Source organism: Aplidium turbinatum, chromosome 1 (assembly GCF_918807975.1).
Source record: "Aplidium turbinatum chromosome 1, kaAplTurb1.1, whole genome shotgun sequence".
Taxonomy (NCBI): Eukaryota; Metazoa; Chordata; class Ascidiacea; order Aplousobranchia; family Polyclinidae; genus Aplidium; species Aplidium turbinatum.
Window position 1 is genome coordinate 37,703,912 of NC_137472.1, and position 18,110 is coordinate 37,722,021.

General features: G+C 38.1%; 2 protein-coding genes across 2 annotated transcripts; one reads left to right on the forward strand and one right to left on the reverse strand.

Moving 5' to 3' along the window:
• Positions 1-5,237: 5,237 nt before the first annotated feature.
• On the forward strand, positions 5,238-8,665 carry LOC145773716 (uncharacterized). The gene is made up of 5 exons (XM_082584854.1): positions 5,238-5,445; positions 5,836-5,956; positions 6,590-6,770; positions 6,972-7,119; positions 7,313-8,665. The coding sequence occupies exons 1-5, from the start codon at positions 5,288-5,290 to the stop codon at positions 7,704-7,706; spliced, it is 1,002 nt and encodes a 333-aa protein (XP_082440980.1). The 5' UTR covers positions 5,238-5,287; the 3' UTR covers positions 7,707-8,665.
• A 2,127-nt stretch (positions 8,666-10,792) lies between these two features.
• Positions 10,793-11,113, reverse strand: LOC145765409 (uncharacterized). Its single transcript, XM_082577235.1, has one exon. It carries the CDS (start codon positions 11,111-11,113, stop codon positions 10,793-10,795), a length of 321 nt encoding a protein of 106 aa, XP_082433361.1.
• Positions 11,114-18,110: the final 6,997 nt, after the last annotated feature.

Below are 18,110 nucleotides of genomic sequence, written 5' to 3' on the forward strand. Positions count from 1 at the left end.
ACTTCGTGAACTTCGTGAAAAAGCTTCAAGATCAAGCGTCGCTGGTTCGACTCTCAGGGTGTGCGCTTGAGCAACGCATTCTAAGGACTGCTCTCCATTCAGCGCACCTAATGGATGGAATAATTCCACGCCAACAACACTTCAACAATCGGAAATTTCACTCTGTTAATCTCGGTAACCGGCCTTGTGTCAATCAGTCAAGCCTCTACAAGTATGCTAAACTACCAGGAATAACCTATCAAGGCTTTGTCAATCCGAGGATAAAGATTCTAAACCAACCAACAACACTACATTTAACATCATAGAAACAATAAGCTAACGTTTTTGGCTAGTCATGCAGCTCTTTTCAAGCCTAGGCTATAAGACAAATATTTAAAAAAAAGTAGGCCTACTAAAAAATCAAGGAAAAAAACTGAATAGGCTATGAGAAATAGTTTGCGGGAACCCAACTCTTGAGTATTGTAATTGTGAATGGCACCCTAGCCTATAGTGTGCCGCGGCACCCCGGTTGGGAACCACTGATCTAAGTAAAGTAGGCTAAACACTTGAATCGAATTTGCAAATGACAAATAAGCTAAACATAATGTTTCTCGAGAAGTAACGAGCTGAAACAAAGTTACAATCCATAGAAAAATACTGCTATAAAATATTTAAGTCTGTGGACTTAAGCTAGTTGTGATAACTACAAGTGCATGAAATCACAAAATTTACAGATGGAAGATGAAAGATTTTTTTTATGGAAATGGACTATTTTTATAATGTAGTGGAAGAAAATATTAGGATTGAAAAAACGTCTTCCATTTCATCATTTACCAATTACCACTAGCCTACTATCCACTGCACCGTTTTTGTTACCGGTAGTCTCTTAACGCCTGGTGCGTTGCGTTTTGAAATGGCTTTGTCTGCGGTAGGATTTCTTTCTAGTTTTTTTTTGCCTACCTACTCTTCTCTACAATGAGCTTGTAGCGATCCATTATTTCATCATATAAATTCCCTTTCTTTAACTAAAATGAACCATTTCAAACCATGCGTAATTTCCTGAAGAATTGTAATTTTCCATTTAAACTGCTCCCGAAGTAAATAGAAAAAAGGGAACAGAAAATAAAAGGGTTTGTTCGCCCTTTGACGAGAGCTCTATCAAATCGGACTAGCTCATATCAAACCAGCTCTATCACATCAAACCAGCTCAATTAGACAAAGAGCTCTATCACATCAAACCAGCTCAGTTAGACCAGTTCAGCTCTCAGAAAAACATTAAATTGATTGTTTAATTAAAATGTAATAACTCGTGATAAATATTAATGTTTCACGATCCTGTAATTTCATTATTCTGTACTGTTTAAATTCAAGCACTACTTAGCGGCCATGGCCGCCGGCTGCATTAAGGCTTGACAGCAGGTTACATTGTGGTAAGAATTTTATTTAGCTTATTTAAGTATAAGCTTAAGTATGAGAATGGTTTGTTTATAAGTTGAATTAAGATGTAGGCTGTCTAACTGCCTGATGAAATTTCTATCTATCTAATTTATCTAGTTTGGCTATCTGACTCCATGAACTAATTTCCACACAATTGTTATTCGAATTATAATTTTAAGTTATCAGAAGGTGTTCGTATAATGTTGTAGGTCTATAACACAATTTGAATTTAAACAGTACAGAATAATGAAATTACAGGATCGTGAAACATTATCACGAGTTATTACATTTTAATTAAACAATCAATTTAATGTTTTTCTGAGAGCTGAACTGGTCTAACTGAGCTGGTTTGATGTGATAGAGCTCTTTGTCTAATTGAGCTGGTTTGATGTGATAGAGCTGGTTTGATATGAGCTAGTCCGATTTGATAGAGCTCTCGTCAAAGGGCGAACAAACCCTTTTATTTTCTGTTACCTTTTTTCTATTTACTTCGGGAGCAGTTTAAATGGAAAATTACAATTCTTTAGGAAATTACGCATGGTTTGAAATGGTTCATTTTAGTTAAAGAAAGGGAATTTATATGATGAAATAATGGATCGCTACAAGCTCACCTGCTCACGCATCAAAAGAGATTCCACGCAAGACCATCACAGCACTTTTGATAACGCACCAAGGCAGATCAACGTAGCAACTGCTATTTTTTTACTCTTGTTTTTTTATTCTTGCAAGTTTGTTTGCACTTTTTTCTCTTTGTTTTTCTTAATTTTAAAATTCAAGTAAGCTGTTGCGACTGCGCCATATGTTAAATAATCTGTTTTGTTTCGATAGCAAGCGCGATGTCGTTTGTGATTTTCCGCTTTTTTTCTAGTCTTATGTTATGTTTGGCAGATATTTGTTTTTCATTGACTTGTAAAATAGTCAAAAATAAAATCCAACTGAACACCTCCCCTGCTTTTGAGATCTTTTGCCAGAATGAGCGGGAAATTGTTTGAAAATCTGGCAGCACTGTTCATTCAATCACGAGTTTCCCCAAAAAGTCAACTCACCAAGGAATGGAAAATGGATGCCAGTGCTAGGTTTTATGTTTTTTTTTTCAAATTTGGGTAAATCTAGGTTTATTGGTTTGTACAGAAGATTACATCATGCACAGAAAGTTAGGAGAAATTGATCCAAGCAATGCTGAAAATCATAGGAACATGTCAGCTGTGCACCTTGGTGGATGAACAATAGCCCTGTTGGAACAGGAACCCCATTTGTTTTTGTATATGAATAATAATATGAAGGCAGTGGCTATTTGACCGGCTCCGGTCTTTAAATCTGAAACATTATTTGACCGGTCATGACGTCACTATACGTCACTTTTTTTTCTTTTTCTCTTTCAGAGCAAAAAAACGAGAAGCGCCTATATTAGTTCTAAATTTGACAGATTTATTCAACACGTTCTGTGGCGCGTGCGCTACGTCTGCGGGTCCCACTCTAGAGGGATTGAGTTCGATACCGTACTACCCGGAAGCATTCTTTTTCTTCTTTTTTTTTTTTTAACTTAACTTTGACTGGAAGTGCATTTTTGTAGTTCTGGACACCTCTGTTCTACACTAACGCTACTATTTTCTTCTGTGCAAAGTTTCACTAGGTTTTTTCTTTAGGTTTGTTTTTGCATGTCATGTGAACGAAAGTGAATTTTTCGTGGGCCTTTTCTTTCGTATTTGCTGCATCTTGCTGTAATCCCCTACTCGGGATGCAACCTAGTTTGGACCATCAGTTCGTACCTTGAAAAGATCAAAAAAATAAAAATAAAAAAGCCAAAGTCGCTGATCGCAGTTTCCGCAATCATTTTGAAATTTTCCCCCTGAAAAGATCAAGAGAAAAAATAGCTCAAAACCGAAGTCCACTGATAAATAAAACGCGTGTGTATCACCACTTTGTAGCGCGCAAGAGGTAAACAACTACCGTAAAAAATCACGCTGTCTAGAGCAGGCGACAAAGTGAACACTTTTAGACACTTCAAAGGCAGCAACTTGTAACAAAATTGCAACCACTTGTAAAGCGCCAACTAAAAACAGCTTTAATCATTTAACCAAAGAATCGGAATCAGCAAATATTTAAGAATCGGCATCGGCAAAAATTCTGTAATCGTCACATCCCTAAAAAGAATCACTCTAAGCAACTAATGTTAAAACTTGCGCGCAAGAAGTCATGGGAGTGTGACGTATCAAAAATTTGAACAGGTTGTTATTTTTCTACATCAATGTGACGTTAGTTACTACTTTAAAAAAATTATATCTTTGCTTCTGTAGAAAATCCGCAGCAAATGCCTTTTTTTACATGTTTAGTATCGACCAAATTTTGCCGATACCGATACTCAAAAAATGGCCGATATCACCGATACCGATATATCGGTACATCTCTACCCAGGGTTGAGAAAAACCCGGGTTTTTTTTAAAAAAGCCCAACCCGCCGGTTTTTTTGAAAGTTTGAAATGTTTGAAAGCAAACAAAAAAAACCTTAGTTTGGGACTTAATCAGTGTCTGTACAGAAAAAGCTGATCCGCACTTGCTGTGTTTCTTTTGCTGTAAGCATTGATATATATATACTGTATATATGCTTAATTCTGAACGGGTGCTCTTAGCCTAGGTCCTAGGGCAGTGGTTCTTAACCTTTACTAACCTGCCGAACCTTTACGCTAATCTGCAAGCTTTCGTTGAACCTCAAATTTTTGCTGAATCACAAAAACGAAAATCTACCACATTTAATAGTAATGCATTACTGTACCAATGAGACTTCTGTTGATGTTTTTCTGTGACCAATAGTGAGATTTGAAGCTTTGTCTCGGAAACAGCAATTCTCATGTCATTTTCGCATGCAAGCCGGTTTCGTTTTTTTTTTGCTTTAACATCCACAAGAATAGAAAACGCATGCTTGCATGAATAAGTAGTTATGAATGGCATAAGAACTTCAAGGGCAACTTTTTTAATAAGAAGATAACTTTCCGTTTGTTGGCACCAAAACATTTGAAAATTTGTTGTGTTGAAGTTTTTATTGCATCTTGCTTTCTTGAAGCTCGATAATGTCATCTAAGTAGCCTATATGGACTGTTTATACACATCTGCTGTTGCTGAAAAAAAAAATGAAAATAGAGCTAAATTTCCTTAAACAAAAGAAGTTTCCTCAAAATTGAGAATGAGAGCCCTGCTTTTGCAGTTCTATACAAATAGCAAATGTGAGGAAATTCATGCTTTGAGAAAATGAAGTTTTTCTTACCGATTGTTTTTACAATGTTAGGTAAAAATATAGTTTTTTGCATTTTGTGTTACATGCAGATGGCATTATTACATCACACGTCAAACACACAGATGTTTATTTACCATCATGTAAGCCGCAATCAAGTTTCGGCTGGACAATATTTTCAAAAAATATTCTCTGATATACCATTCAGTAGGCTGTGTGTTAATGTTTCAGAGGACGTTCGCGCCGAATCCCTGAAACAGCTTCGTCGAACTCCAGGGGTTTGATCGAATCCTGGTTAAGAACCACTGGCCTAGGGTGACATTCGGAAGTAATACAAAAATTGTTACTTTGCAGTGGAATAGTGAGAGATGTTCGATTGTGAAACGTTTTACGCAGTTTATTGTTACCAATTTTCTGTTTAATCAGATCACCAGGATTTTGTAGCACACTGTGATAAGGCCCTCTCGTGGCACACCAGTGTGCTTCAGCACACTGTTTGGGTACTTCTGATATAGTTTATTGTAGCACACTGCAATTAAGTTTAGCTATGCTGGACTGAACTGACTCACATAAAAATCGTTCATTTTAAGCAATAAGTTTAATAAGTAATTCAAGTGATTGAATCGAATACTATTATACAAAAATGGTGAAAATTTTTGTTGGTCGTCTTAATGAAGAAGTTAAAAAGTCGGAATTGGAAGAGCTGTTTAAAAGTTATGGAGATGTAACAGATTGCACTGTGTTAAAGAATTATGGGTTTGTTCACATGGCAGACATGGAAGAAGCCAAGGCTGCTATAGCGTAAGTAAACCTTAGTATTAGATGTTGCTTTTTTAGGCAGTGGCTGGATATGCAGAACAAAAGTATGGCTGAACTTATGATAATAATACTTAGCAGTTTGTGCTCAATATGTTGTGAGGATATTTGTAGACCCACAAGCAAATATTTGATTTGTATTCACCAATTTTTAATATAAGTAAAAATTATTAGCTCACAATTGTCTTGTTTTTGTACACACTGTTTCGGTTTTTAAGAATTATACTGTTCTGTTACATGTTCAAAATTTGTCAAGTTAAAATTAAGTTTAAAACTGTTGTATGTTCACTTAATTATCAAATTGTTCGGTGCAGTAGCCTAGTTTTTATATTTTGGCTGAAGAGCCGTAGTAATCGATTTAAAATTACATTTCAGGGGCCTGGACAAGCAAATTTTAAAAGGAAGTGAAATAAATGTTGAGTTATCCACCACAAAAGTTGCAAAGGCCAGCAAGCTCTTTGTGGGAAACCTACCAACTGATACAAAATCTTCAGAGGTACGACATTTTTGAAAGTCAATGAAAAGTTTACGAGACGATTTCCAGAATGGAATTCTCATGCTTTCAGCACTTAAATGGCAAAAACTGCATGTTTCCTTGTGTACATGTCTAAATCATGTGTTAATTTCAGTTTCACGCAAATGAAATTTATATACACCACCAACTTTAATGTAGCTTCAAATATAAAGGTGTGGAAATTTGAAACTCAATCCCACTGGAAATGAGCAAATACTCACCTAACTCATTTAAAAATCATTATAAAAAATTGTCTACTGTCTTATTACTAATGTTGACGGCTTCAGGCCTATGTAGATTGTAGATCTCTTATTAACTGATGCATATTGTATTCTTTCAAGCAACTGTATGTTTAAATTCCTTTGATTGCTTCTTTTATGCTTAATTTAATATCTTTTCTTTGTTGAGGGTGGCTGCTTGACTAGAAGACCTTCCAGGTCACTTTGCAACCACCCGTTGCAGTATCCACACATTCTACGTGATCGTTTGTATTACTGTATTTAACTTTGCTTAATGAATGTGTGTATTTATACTCGCAACAAAATAAACGCCAATCATCATCACCATGGTTTCAATTGCTGTTTACTGAAGCTATTTGGATTTCTTTACTTTTAGATCCACAAAATGTTCAAAAAATATGGAACGGTAATAGAATGCGATGTTATCAAAAACTTTGCCTTTGTTCACATGGGAAGAGAATCGATGGCGCGAGAAGCAATAGATGCCCTCAATGACACGACTTTTAATGGAAATAAAATCGCAGTTCAGATGGCAAGGACAACTAAAAGAGATGAAGGTATTTCATATTGTTTACTTCTAGGTTGAAGAGATCATATTAGAGACACTTCTGATGTTTAGCATTTGGAACAATTTTCTACAACATATGCGACGAAGAACAAGTATGCTGAGTGATACTATTTTATGATGCACTTTTATGCACATGAAACTTTCCTTAGACCCCCACCCCAGTTCCCGTTTACAGGTCATAACTTTTCAGAATACCCAATGCCTGGTTTCATGTATCCTGGAGATTTTCGTGGACGCGGTCGAGGAAGAGGATTGATGGGACCCATGCGGGGGATGCCAAGATTTCGAGGAAGACCTTTCATGGATGATCCGTTTATGGAAAGTCAACTTGCAAGAAGGTATGGTTTTATGTTTGTAGCTTTTCAAAAGTTAAAGTAACATGTTCATTAAATTTTCACCTCTGCTTTTTGATACCATGCGTTTACTTTGCGCTTGTCCTATTTACGAAAAGTGTGAATCGGTCTATAAAAATTTGTTTTGCATCCGTTTCGAAATTTTTAATCGCAATTTTTTCGTTTGATTACACTTTAGAGGTGCGATACGTCCACGTGGTCCAATGATGCACAATCGAAGCGCCGCTTTAGGCTCAATATATGGTCATGATGCGCTATCGCGTGGCCTGGCACGTCGTGAAGCGATGCTCGGGTCCGGAGATCCTTATTTGTTGCGAGAGCGAGAAGCGTTGGCCCGGCAACTTGATGCAGAAGTTCTCGATCGGTACAGAAGTTTAGGCGGTGCGTCAAGTTACGATTTTTCCTCCGGTTTGGCTGCAAATGATCTCGGACTGGATGCTGGTTTTGGAGCAGCTGCACCTCGTTTCGGCGCTGGTCGCTTAGGGGCGCTTAATGCAGGCGCCGCCGCTGCTGCCGCTCGTTATGGGGCTGGGTTAGATCATTTTGGTGCAGGTGGCTATGGCGCATATTAGCATTGTGTGACAATGACTTTTATCGAAGCAGCCACAACATTCGCCTAACATGCGTGAAAAAGTCTGAAGTTTCCCAAAAGAAGCTCAACCGTGTCATGTGCGAACTTTTTCCTGCTCAAATTTTGTTGTTGCCAAACGCCTGGTTATTTTAATGCATATGTAGGATTTTCAGCTGCGTTGCCTGTGTATATTACACCGTATCTTGGACACAAGACTTCTACAATGCACATCATGTTAACGTTTGCGTCAACAAACGATCGAGTTATTGAAGCAGTCATAGAAGCGAAGTTAACAAATGTATCGTGTTCACGAAAATGGAACTATGTAATGCGCAAAGCTTACTTCGACTTGCTGGTTCACTGCGCCACGTGCATTCTGAATATTTTCTTGCGTTCATAAAGGCAGAAATCGTTTGTTTGCATTGTACATATCCACTTTTTGGTTGTCGTTAATAAGAAGAAACCTTCGTATTATGACCTCAATCGCATTTTAATTTCACTTTTATAAATACATGCTCCATAAACGAAGAGTTATGGAAACTGCATCTAAGAAAATCAAACCAACATACCTCTTTGATCTGTTTCTTATTTCTGTGCTCTTCAACATTACAAGTCATGTTGAAGCTGAAGGTAAGTAAGCTAATAGGCCTAGTCAAGTTTGTTGGTGGTTTTCCAGATTAAGTTCTTAGCAAGTTACCAACCACCTTTACATGCAATCATCGGTCACCGCTGCAGCTAGTTTATTGATGTCATAGTGTTTTGTGAAACTACCCAGCACTGGCTTCGCGTAAGTGCATTTTACGCGAAACATTCAAGAGCTTAGTTCCTACGAAAATCTTTAGGCTAAATTGTTAAAAAATACGACCGGTCAAATTTGAACAATCATTTGTTGAAATTAAATCTCATGCCATTGTGTCCAAGTTTATGGTCTTGAATCCGCTAGCATATGTGTCAATTAAATCCGGCTGATTTGCTTTGCACGACGACCTCTGCTTAAAAGTAGGCTAGACGAGCCTGTCCAGTTACAACAGATAAAACTGCGAAATCTAGAAACAGCATTACGCACCGTGAATATCTTTCAAAATAATTGAAATTGCATGGGTTGGTTTCGTTGATGCACTCCCCTTTTAGTAGCAAAGAGCTTATGACTCAAGATAGTAAAATTTAAGAAAGCAATTAAACTATTCTTACATATTAATTTCATCAATGCCGATCAGGTTCCAAAATCTTTGTGTGTGGCTGGCTATCAAGTGTCGATACGGTCAATCAGAAGCAAAATTAGTTATCGGCAACATTTTACAGTGGCTTGATACATAATCTAATTCTTGTTTTGGAAGGAATTTAAACAATTTTTTGTTGAAATTATAAAGTCGCGCAGCAAATGCAGTCTACTGCAAGTGCATGTTATCATCTCAAATGGGCATAGGCTAGCGCAAGAGTGAGCGTTCTTGGCTCTTATTGCTAAAATCTTGTCACAAGTAGGCTAAACATTTACATGCTTTGAATCCTGGAATGATACAAATTACATCGGCAAAACAATTTTTTAGCTTGTCAAATGTCAACCGCTTCATGAATGAAATTTTCTATCAAAAAATTCTGATTTTAGTGCTTGATGTAAAATTGTCTGAACAAAGTCGTCATGCAGTTAAAAACATGGACTACGCTTACCGTGCTAAACTCTGGTCAATCGTGTGGCTGACGTTAGATGTTATGAGAGCGAAGCCTGTCAGTCTATATTTTTAATGTGTCAGCCTCCTCTGGACTCCAGTGCACATGCACAACCAAGCCAGTTCGATATATTGGTTGATATGCCAAGGTGAAGACTGGCGTTGGGAAAGAGAAAACTGAATTCTTTGAAACAAACAATCAATTCAATACAGAATTTGTTGTGGCAGTTTGAGTAGTCCGATCGACTTAATAAGGACAACACATATATTTTGGCTGATGACGCAAGATGTTGCACTCTCTTCCATCTGTTTCTTGCGTAAAGGTCAGCCCTCTGAAATATTCCTAAGGGTACGAAGTCGTATCTTAGACTTCATGGTTAACAGATAGGTCGGCTGCATAGCTGAGTGGTGAGAACCCTGGAACGGCAATCGAAAGGGCGCCGGTTCGACACCACTCAAGAGCATGCGGCTGTGTCTTTGGCAGGACACTTAAAGGCATGCCTGAAGGTGGACACGAAGATTGGCTTCCTTGCCTTCCCGTTCACTTAATCTAAATCTTCAACCACCAGGTGTAAGCCTGGATACGACAAAAAAAAAAAGAAGATGATTCCGAGTCAGTGGGGCATGATATTCTGGGTCGCATAGCTGATCGGTTGAAAGGGGTCTGGAGTTAACAATGTTTTCAACTTCTATCATCAAGGTCTGAAATAACTTATCTTCTAGTTGACTGCCACACTCTTTAAGCATCGGGTCAAGAGTACTTCGAATGGTGCTAATCTGTCGTTCGACCGCTCTGGCGTGAGGCACATTAAATTTATTTGTGATTAAGTCACAGTGATGCTGTAAGAGAACGTCTCCGTTGTGTTTTCGTTTATTTCATGTTTTGCTTGCATCAAATCATTATTGGCGCCAATCAGGTTAGAACCACAGTCTGATCACAACGGTCTTCTGATTGCCATATAAATTCTGGGCCGCACATCTACCTAAACTGAAGAAATTTGTGAACGGTTGGGATGCTGCATCGGCTGGGTTCAGTGCTGTGCAGTGCTAACGTACTGCCACTGGGAGGGAACAGTTTGCCTGTTGATTTTTACCAATCGATTAGCCTCAAATATTGGGAAACGCATGCCTTTATTTCCGATCATGAGATAAAAGGCGTTTGAGTCTGTCAAAAAAAAAGGACTCACAATCAGCATACTGAAGCTGAAGCTGGCTTCGTATCCATGTGTCTGCTTTCTCAGCTTGAACAGTGGCAACCAGCTCCAGCTGAGGAATAATTTCTGCTCTAATGGTGTGACTCTGGCCTTTCCACAAATGAAAGAGCAGTGCATTGAGTTTGAATTGTCCTTTAAACGCAATTATGAAACGAATCCGTATGCTTCTAAAGAAGCATCTAAAAATAGTTTTGTCTGATAATTTCTCATTGCAATAGCCTTGCTACCAAGATCACCAGTGCCGGAAATCCTAACGGGTCGAAAAGTGCTTTTACAGCTGAAAGAATAGTATGTCGAGTGAATTTATGATCATGGGGATTCTTTGTGATGGTGAATTGAAAATTATCCTCCTTGACGCCCCAATGAACCCCAAAAACTCTTTCCTTGACAGGCTCATTTAACTGTATGTTTTGCATTGATTTTGCTCTTTCCTTTTCTGGTATAGTGTTGATTGCACTTGTAGAAATCCATTTGGTGGTCAGACGAAACCCACCAATCTGCAGTAATCCAGTAAGATCTCCAATCATTTTTATGGCATCGTTTTTGGGTGTCGACAGAAGTTAACAAATCATCCACATAAAAGTCATTTTCTACAACTTTGGATACTTGTTTGTCAAAGGCAGTTTTGTGCGTCTATGAAATAGGCAGTGTTGTGCGTCTATGAAATAAATTCATGGCATCAGGGTCAGTGCGAATTGCTTAAAAACTTCATGGCGTAAAGTAGGGGAAAGTCGTGAAATATGGACCACTTAAAAACATATTGCAATTACGCATAAGGTTGATGCACAAACTGAGAGTTCTTGGTCAGGTTTATTCACCACTGCTGTGAAGGTCTTTCATCACAAAAATCATATCAACACAATCACCACCAAACATACAATCCAAATTTAAAATTATGCGCCATGGTGGTCCATATTACACACCACATGTGTAATATGGACCAACCACATGTGTAATATGGACCACCACATGTGTAATATGGACCACAAGCATGAGTAGTTTAAACTTTAAATAAATTACACAGAGGTAAACCTAAACAATGCAAAGATATTTCTGACAAAAAATGTATTATTCTACGAGTGATATGGAATGTCATTTGCTTTTTCATTAACGTTTTCATATCAGTGACTATTAGAGCCTACCGTACCTAGTGAAGCAGGTCCAAGAACTAAGCAATGTTGATCACAAGTAAACAAGAACTAGAAAGAACACTATAACACCAGCTGTAACACATGGTCAAAATCATTTGTTTACTTTTAATTAGGAGCAATTGTCACAGTAATAATAATTGAGATCAGTAATTTCTGCACACTCTTCATGGGCCCATTTGTCACATCGTACGCATTGAATCCAATCCTCATCTGCTGTATCATCTGTTGTTTCAACCATACGTTCTGCACCATCATCGACAAAATTTTCTCTGCCACTTGTTGGTGAATTCACATCAGGTTGTTTTTTGTTGTTGCAAATGCTTGAGCCATTCTGAAAAAATCTCGCAATTCATCCATCCTTTTTTCTGAAAAAAAAGGAAGAAACAACTTGGAGATTGCCTTCCAACAAATAATCTACAACTAGAAATCATAACTATTCTTTACATTATATAATGTAGCCTATCTAATCCATGTAGGTTATTGAACTTACTTGACAATTGAAAAGTGTTCCAGGAAGAGCTCCATCTTTGAGTTCATCCTTCATTCGCACATGAGGAAAAATCATTCCAGGAGGGATAAAATTACCTCCAGCTTTTATGCAACAAATAATTGTAACTGTTTAGCCTCTTTCCATACTTGTAATCGACCCAACTTGATGCTTACCCTTTTGGGCCAACACTTTCGACATTTTTTGCACAACACTAATTCTTGATTCGTCCATATTGTACACTCTATCAGCAGAAAGTTCCTCCTTTTCAACAGTCTCTTGCAACAAGTTAAAAAATGAATCAACTTGTATCTTGTTGAACCCAGATGCTCGTGCAAGAGAGGTTGCAAAGAAATTTGTGAATGTCTCCACAAAAACCCATACAACCACTCTTTTCCAGCAAGTTCAGTTGATTTATTGAACCGTGTTTGTATCTTATTTGCATCAGCAATTTGATAGGCAAGTCGTCTCAAGCTTATGAGAGTCAAACCATAAAATCGCGACTCCATGCTCACAATATGTTGTGCTAATTGGTCCTCAATTTCTTTTGGAAGATCACATTGTCTTCCAAGGAGCTTTTTAGACCCAGGTTCATGTTCATTAGAACCTTTAATGTACCTACTCAATGTTGCTTTAGGTATATCAAACTTCTTGGCAGCTTGATTAAGTCCTATAGTGCCATTATTTACAGACCGCATGGCGAGATCCAAAGCTTTAGAATCCCATTTTCCACGTATGCCCCTGGACTTGCGTAAAAAACGGGTTGTCATTTTGTACAATATTTGTTTATAGTCGAGAATAATCTTGATTAATCTATATCAATAAAGAATCAGTTAGAGTACAACTGAAATAGCCTATCCTGCAGTTTTAGCGCTAATTTCTAGCGCTATTTTAGCCAGGATCTCACAAAACGGAAGTGTTTCGCCTTACCAAGTTTAGGCTAACAATAGCTGTAAATAAAAAGCAGGTGTTATGTTTTAAGACTGTAGCTGAAATTAGCTGCTTAGCTTATTAGTTATTTCCTTGTAGAAACACAAGCCTTTCAAAATGTTTGTCTGACAATCTGCTGCGTTTGGGACGCATAATTTTCTTGGCAAGTGAAAACATGCGTTCTACAGCACCGCTGGATGGTATTGGTGTGTTGCATTTCAAAAACAAGTCTTTGAAGACGTTTCCTCGGAAAGGTATCACTGTTCCAAGCGTGCTGTGATGGTGTAGCATACATAAATTTTTTAACGAGGTCCAGCTGCACCAACAAGAGGCTCCCGAGCTATAGGTTCCCGGCCTCTGGGATAGACCAGCAACTGCTGGCATAGACAAAGGTTCTTTATTGTTAGTGCGCCATTCTTGTGTATTCAACTTCTTACGAGTTTGGTTTTTGAGACTGTTTCGAGCTGTGAAAGACCATTTTGTCTTTTCTCGACTCAGATTAGCCCAGGAAACGATAAACATACTTAAAACTGCATAATTGGATAGACGAAGAGCTGCTACAGAAAAAGATTGTTCATTGCTATCAGTCTGAAAGTTAAAACGGCAACAAAATTTAACTCTTATTGTGAAACAAGATTTTTCATAAAACTAAAAATGACGCATAGCGCGTGATGCTTAAAATTGGCAAAATTGTTGACTTTCGTCAACACTGGTCAAAGGTGGGGACAAATGTTGCGCAGAAAAGTGATGACGTAGCACTGAATATGTCCACAAGCATGCGATGTGGTACAGGTGGTTGGGACAGTTGACCCTTTGGCCACCACAGGAACTGAAGAGCTCTGCAGTCTTCTTCTTTTACTTTGACACGATGAAACATGGCTTCAACATCTGCCACAGTCGCAATTTGTTTCATTCGAAAACGGTTGAGAACTCCGACCAGACTTTTCACAAGATCTGGTCCTTGTAGCAATGCATCATTAAAGATTGACCATTGTGTGTGGCGGCACAATTAAATACTCCTCAAAAACTTTGTTTGGCTTGTGGATTAGGGTGTTGCAAATTTTACAACCTATGTTGAAAATATGATTTTCTGACCGGAAATGGCGTGAAACGACACCAAACAATTTTTTTTCGAAAAATTTTAAGGTTTAGGTGTCCCACGCTCACCCCGAAAATTTTGCATTTTTCCGCAAATGAACCTATTTTCAAATGCATGCAATTTCTACATTTTACATCATAACCACACCATGTTGGGTATCATTTTGATCAGAATTTTATGGAGAACATCACTAAACTATCAAAAGTTAATTTTCTGTAAGAATGTAAAAATTGAAAATTTGGCCTGGCGTAATATTTTGACAAAAATCCATTCGAAAAAGTTGAAAAAATTGGAAACTTAGACACAAAATGTTTTGAAACATAGGGTATACACAATACTACAATAGTCTTATCAGTTAAATGCCAAACAGTGTTAAAACTAATTTGGGCTTGTCAATCATCCTTGAAAATCACCATCTCATCCGAAACTTTGAAGCTATCCAACTCTTGTATCATGGGCCAATCTAATTGATGTTTGCTGGTACACCTTCTCTTTTTCTTTGAAGTGTCAAAACTGTGTGATATCCGAACACATTGATGTGACATAAGCTCGTATTTTGTCATCAGTTTCTTTTATTTTGTCGTGTCTGACATTGCATCGTTACTGTCTTTAACCTTTCGGTTATTCAAACATTTGGTGATGTTGCCAATCAGCCTCTCATTCGCCATCTGGTTGTTTTTGAAGGACACCCAATCATTAGGCTGGCCTAGTGACAAACAAGAAGAGCACTGGCTTGTGACATCGAAAAAGGCAGCCAGGGGACGGTTGCTTCATAGTAAGTGCTTGATGTCGATAGATGTAGTTGAGATCTTTGCTACATCTGCAGCTTTTACCAGAGGATGACATGAAAAACACGATAGGGCGACATTTTTTGGAGATAGCCATGTCATGCCGTGTTTTAAAAAGCATGGATTTGCATGCTTAACTACATCAGGTTTTGACGACTTCATTAAATCGCGATTTAGTACAACCAAAGCAGGTCTTTCCACTGCACTTGGTCTGGCATAAATTGAAAAGAACATTGGAACATACACATCGAGTACAAACTGACAAATACATTCAAGTGCTCTTTTCTGATGATTTGTTAATTTAAACAAATTGAAATTTATGATCTTTAAATAACCACTAGCTTTCGTTAGCCATCTGGCATGGCGAAGCTTTTCTTGCTTACGAAACAGATACTTTTTCAGTAGCTCAGAAATATTAATAAAAGTGAAGCAGGCAAGTGCCAAAAGGCAAGCCTGGTCGTTTCTCATGGACTTGGTGTTGCTGCCAGAAAGATCCTGAATTAAAGGCTCCAAGCATTCCCTCATCACTTTTTGTGACAAAGCACTAGGCTTGATGTTTGGTGGATGGAGATTAGATTCAGTCAAATCTTCTTTCTTGATCTCTGGTATAAGATTAAACACTGAATCTTTGACAAGTTTGTCAGGGGCTTTGGTGTCTCCATCAAACTCATTAATAATACCATCCAAATATAACTCTATGCTATGGTACAAGCATTCAAGAACAATTACATCATGACCATACATGTGGTTGATAAACTTATCTTTGAACATATATACCCTTAGTACGACCAGTGTTGACAGCCATTGTGTCAGTCATGATGCTGATTACATTTCGAAATAGATCCGGCTGTATCAGCTCCTTTAATGCTATATAGCAAGTTTCCCCAGTAATGCTCACATCTTTTCGGAAAGTTTTCAGAGCGACAAAGAATTCACCTTCATGAAAATGTGATAGAGCAGCTAATCTTTCCCTTTGAAAAATTGTCTTACCATCAAAGCATAGCTGATGAAATGACGAATTTCTCAGTAGAATCTCTTTATCTTTGAGTAAAGTCTTGTAAGAGATCTGCGATAAAAAGTGGTATGGTGCCTCTTAGCATCAGGAGCATTTAGTTGTTCTGCTCCACAATCCAACAAAGACTGAGGTAGGAGATATGATGAAAGTTTTTTACAGTTTAAAACGCAGGCCTTGTTTGAAATTATATCCTGCTTTGGTAATGACCCATGAAATTCATCTTCTGAGGTGGTATCAGTTACATCCGACTGAACAGTGTGAACACTGCTGTCAGTGCTGTAGCCATCTGTTGTAATGCTGGAATCAAACTCCATAAACTGTTCAGATAAGTTTGGCCGAGAAGAGGAAGGTTCAGATGAGGCAGGTTCAGATGAGGCAGGTTCCAGTCGTGGCCGTTTTCTAGCAGTCTGTAAGTTCCGCTCTGACAGTTGCATCAACACATCCAATTATCATTTTTCTTGGACTTCTCTGATCCAGCAGAAACGTCAGGTCTCTTTCAGGTATGCGCATGGGGAAAGAATGAAAGCAGGTCACCTTCCCTTTGTGTACCGGTACGGCATCACTTAAATTGAAAGTACACTTGCAGGGCGATATGTCAAATAATTTTGCTATATTTTCTTTAAATTCTTCCATCTTTTTTTAGATATGCAGGTTATTGCAATCGGCTTTTAGGTTGTGACTGAATAGATTGGAGTTTATTCAGTTGCTCATTGACCATCTGGACGATTCTTTTGTCAGTCATGTAAGGCAATGAAGCTTTTTCCCATAAAATTTTGATAAATGGAACAAGCTTGTTGTTGATTTCATTGGTGGAAGGCGAAGCGTTGTTATTAGCTTCCACTTAGTGAAGTTGGCGAATAAAGTAAAAAGCCCTGATAATATCTCCATTTGTGGGCAGAACATTATGTGGCAATTTGGAAGGATCTCCAATACTAGCCTATCATGGATATTGTTACTATATCGAGTAGATACAGCCATTGTAATATTATTTCAGTAACTTTATCAAAGAAACACAAACCTTCAAAAAGAATACAAGTTTAAGGCTGGCTATTAAGCTATGGAGTGTGAAATACGGAAACAATTCATAAAAAATAACAAAAAAAGAAAATTTTTAGTTTTTGTTTTCACAAGAAATGTAAAATCTGTATTGCAATGCATTCTCATGAAAATCCTGATCAAAATGATACCCAACATGATGGGATTATCATGTAAAACATAGATCTTACATGCACTTAAAGATATCTTTATTTGCGGCAAAATGCAAAATTTTTGGGGTGAGCGTGGGACACCTAAAACATAAAATTTTTTAAAAATATTTTCTTCTGGTGTCGTTTCACGCCATTTCCGGTCAGAAAATCATACTTCCAATAAGAGATTCAAAAATTTTTTGAAAAATGCAACACCCTATTGTGGATATTATGCACTGGGAAGTGTGGTAGATACCACATAGTGTCGTTAGAGTGTTTTTCATTGTATGGCAACGCCTCTGCATAGCCTTTATTGATGTATTCTACTCGTACATTTCCGTCATTGTCGAAGGCGGGTGCCACAGAATCGTTAGAACTAGTACATTGATGTTCAGGCATTGAAGCGGGTATGCGCTTACGTATAAACCTGCGATTACGCAATAACAGTCGATCACTCACAGTTTTTACAATGTATTTACGAAATTGGTTAATCTCAACTATAACACCATAAACATTGAACTTTTTGTTGTAAACTGCAACGTGGCTGCTCACTTGTATTCCTGGTAGCGGTACAGCGTGCTGATCATACCTCCTTTGGGTCTCCCCCAAGGACATAGAGCGTCGGAGGGCGGAGGCTTTCATTTTCTTTTGCCATTCCGGGGCAAATGCCTCATAATGAACCGGCAAGGTGTCCTGTACGAGTGGACATATACCTTTTGGGAAGAGGACAAACCATCTTTCCTACATGGAGTGTTTCGATACTGGAGGAGCGCTCTTGCCAGTTTGTCGTCGTCAAGGGCAAATCGCTCAGTCGATCGTCTGATCAAATTCTTCATTGACTTCAGAGTGGCCTCAGCTTTACCATTA

Coding starts and splice junctions, on each gene's coding strand:
- LOC145773716 (XM_082584854.1), top strand. CDS start 5,288: ATGGTGAAAATTTTTGTTGGTCGTCTTAATGAAGAAGTTAAAAAGTCG. Junction 5,446..5,835: donor GAAGCCAAGGCTGCTATAGC/GTAAGTAAACCT, acceptor ATTACATTTCAG/GGGCCTGGACAAGCAAATTT. Junction 7,120..7,312: donor GAAAGTCAACTTGCAAGAAG/GTATGGTTTTAT, acceptor ATTACACTTTAG/AGGTGCGATACGTCCACGTG.
- LOC145765409 (XM_082577235.1), bottom strand. CDS start 11,113: ATGATTGGAGATCTTACTGGATTACTGCAGATTGGTGGGTTTCGTCTG.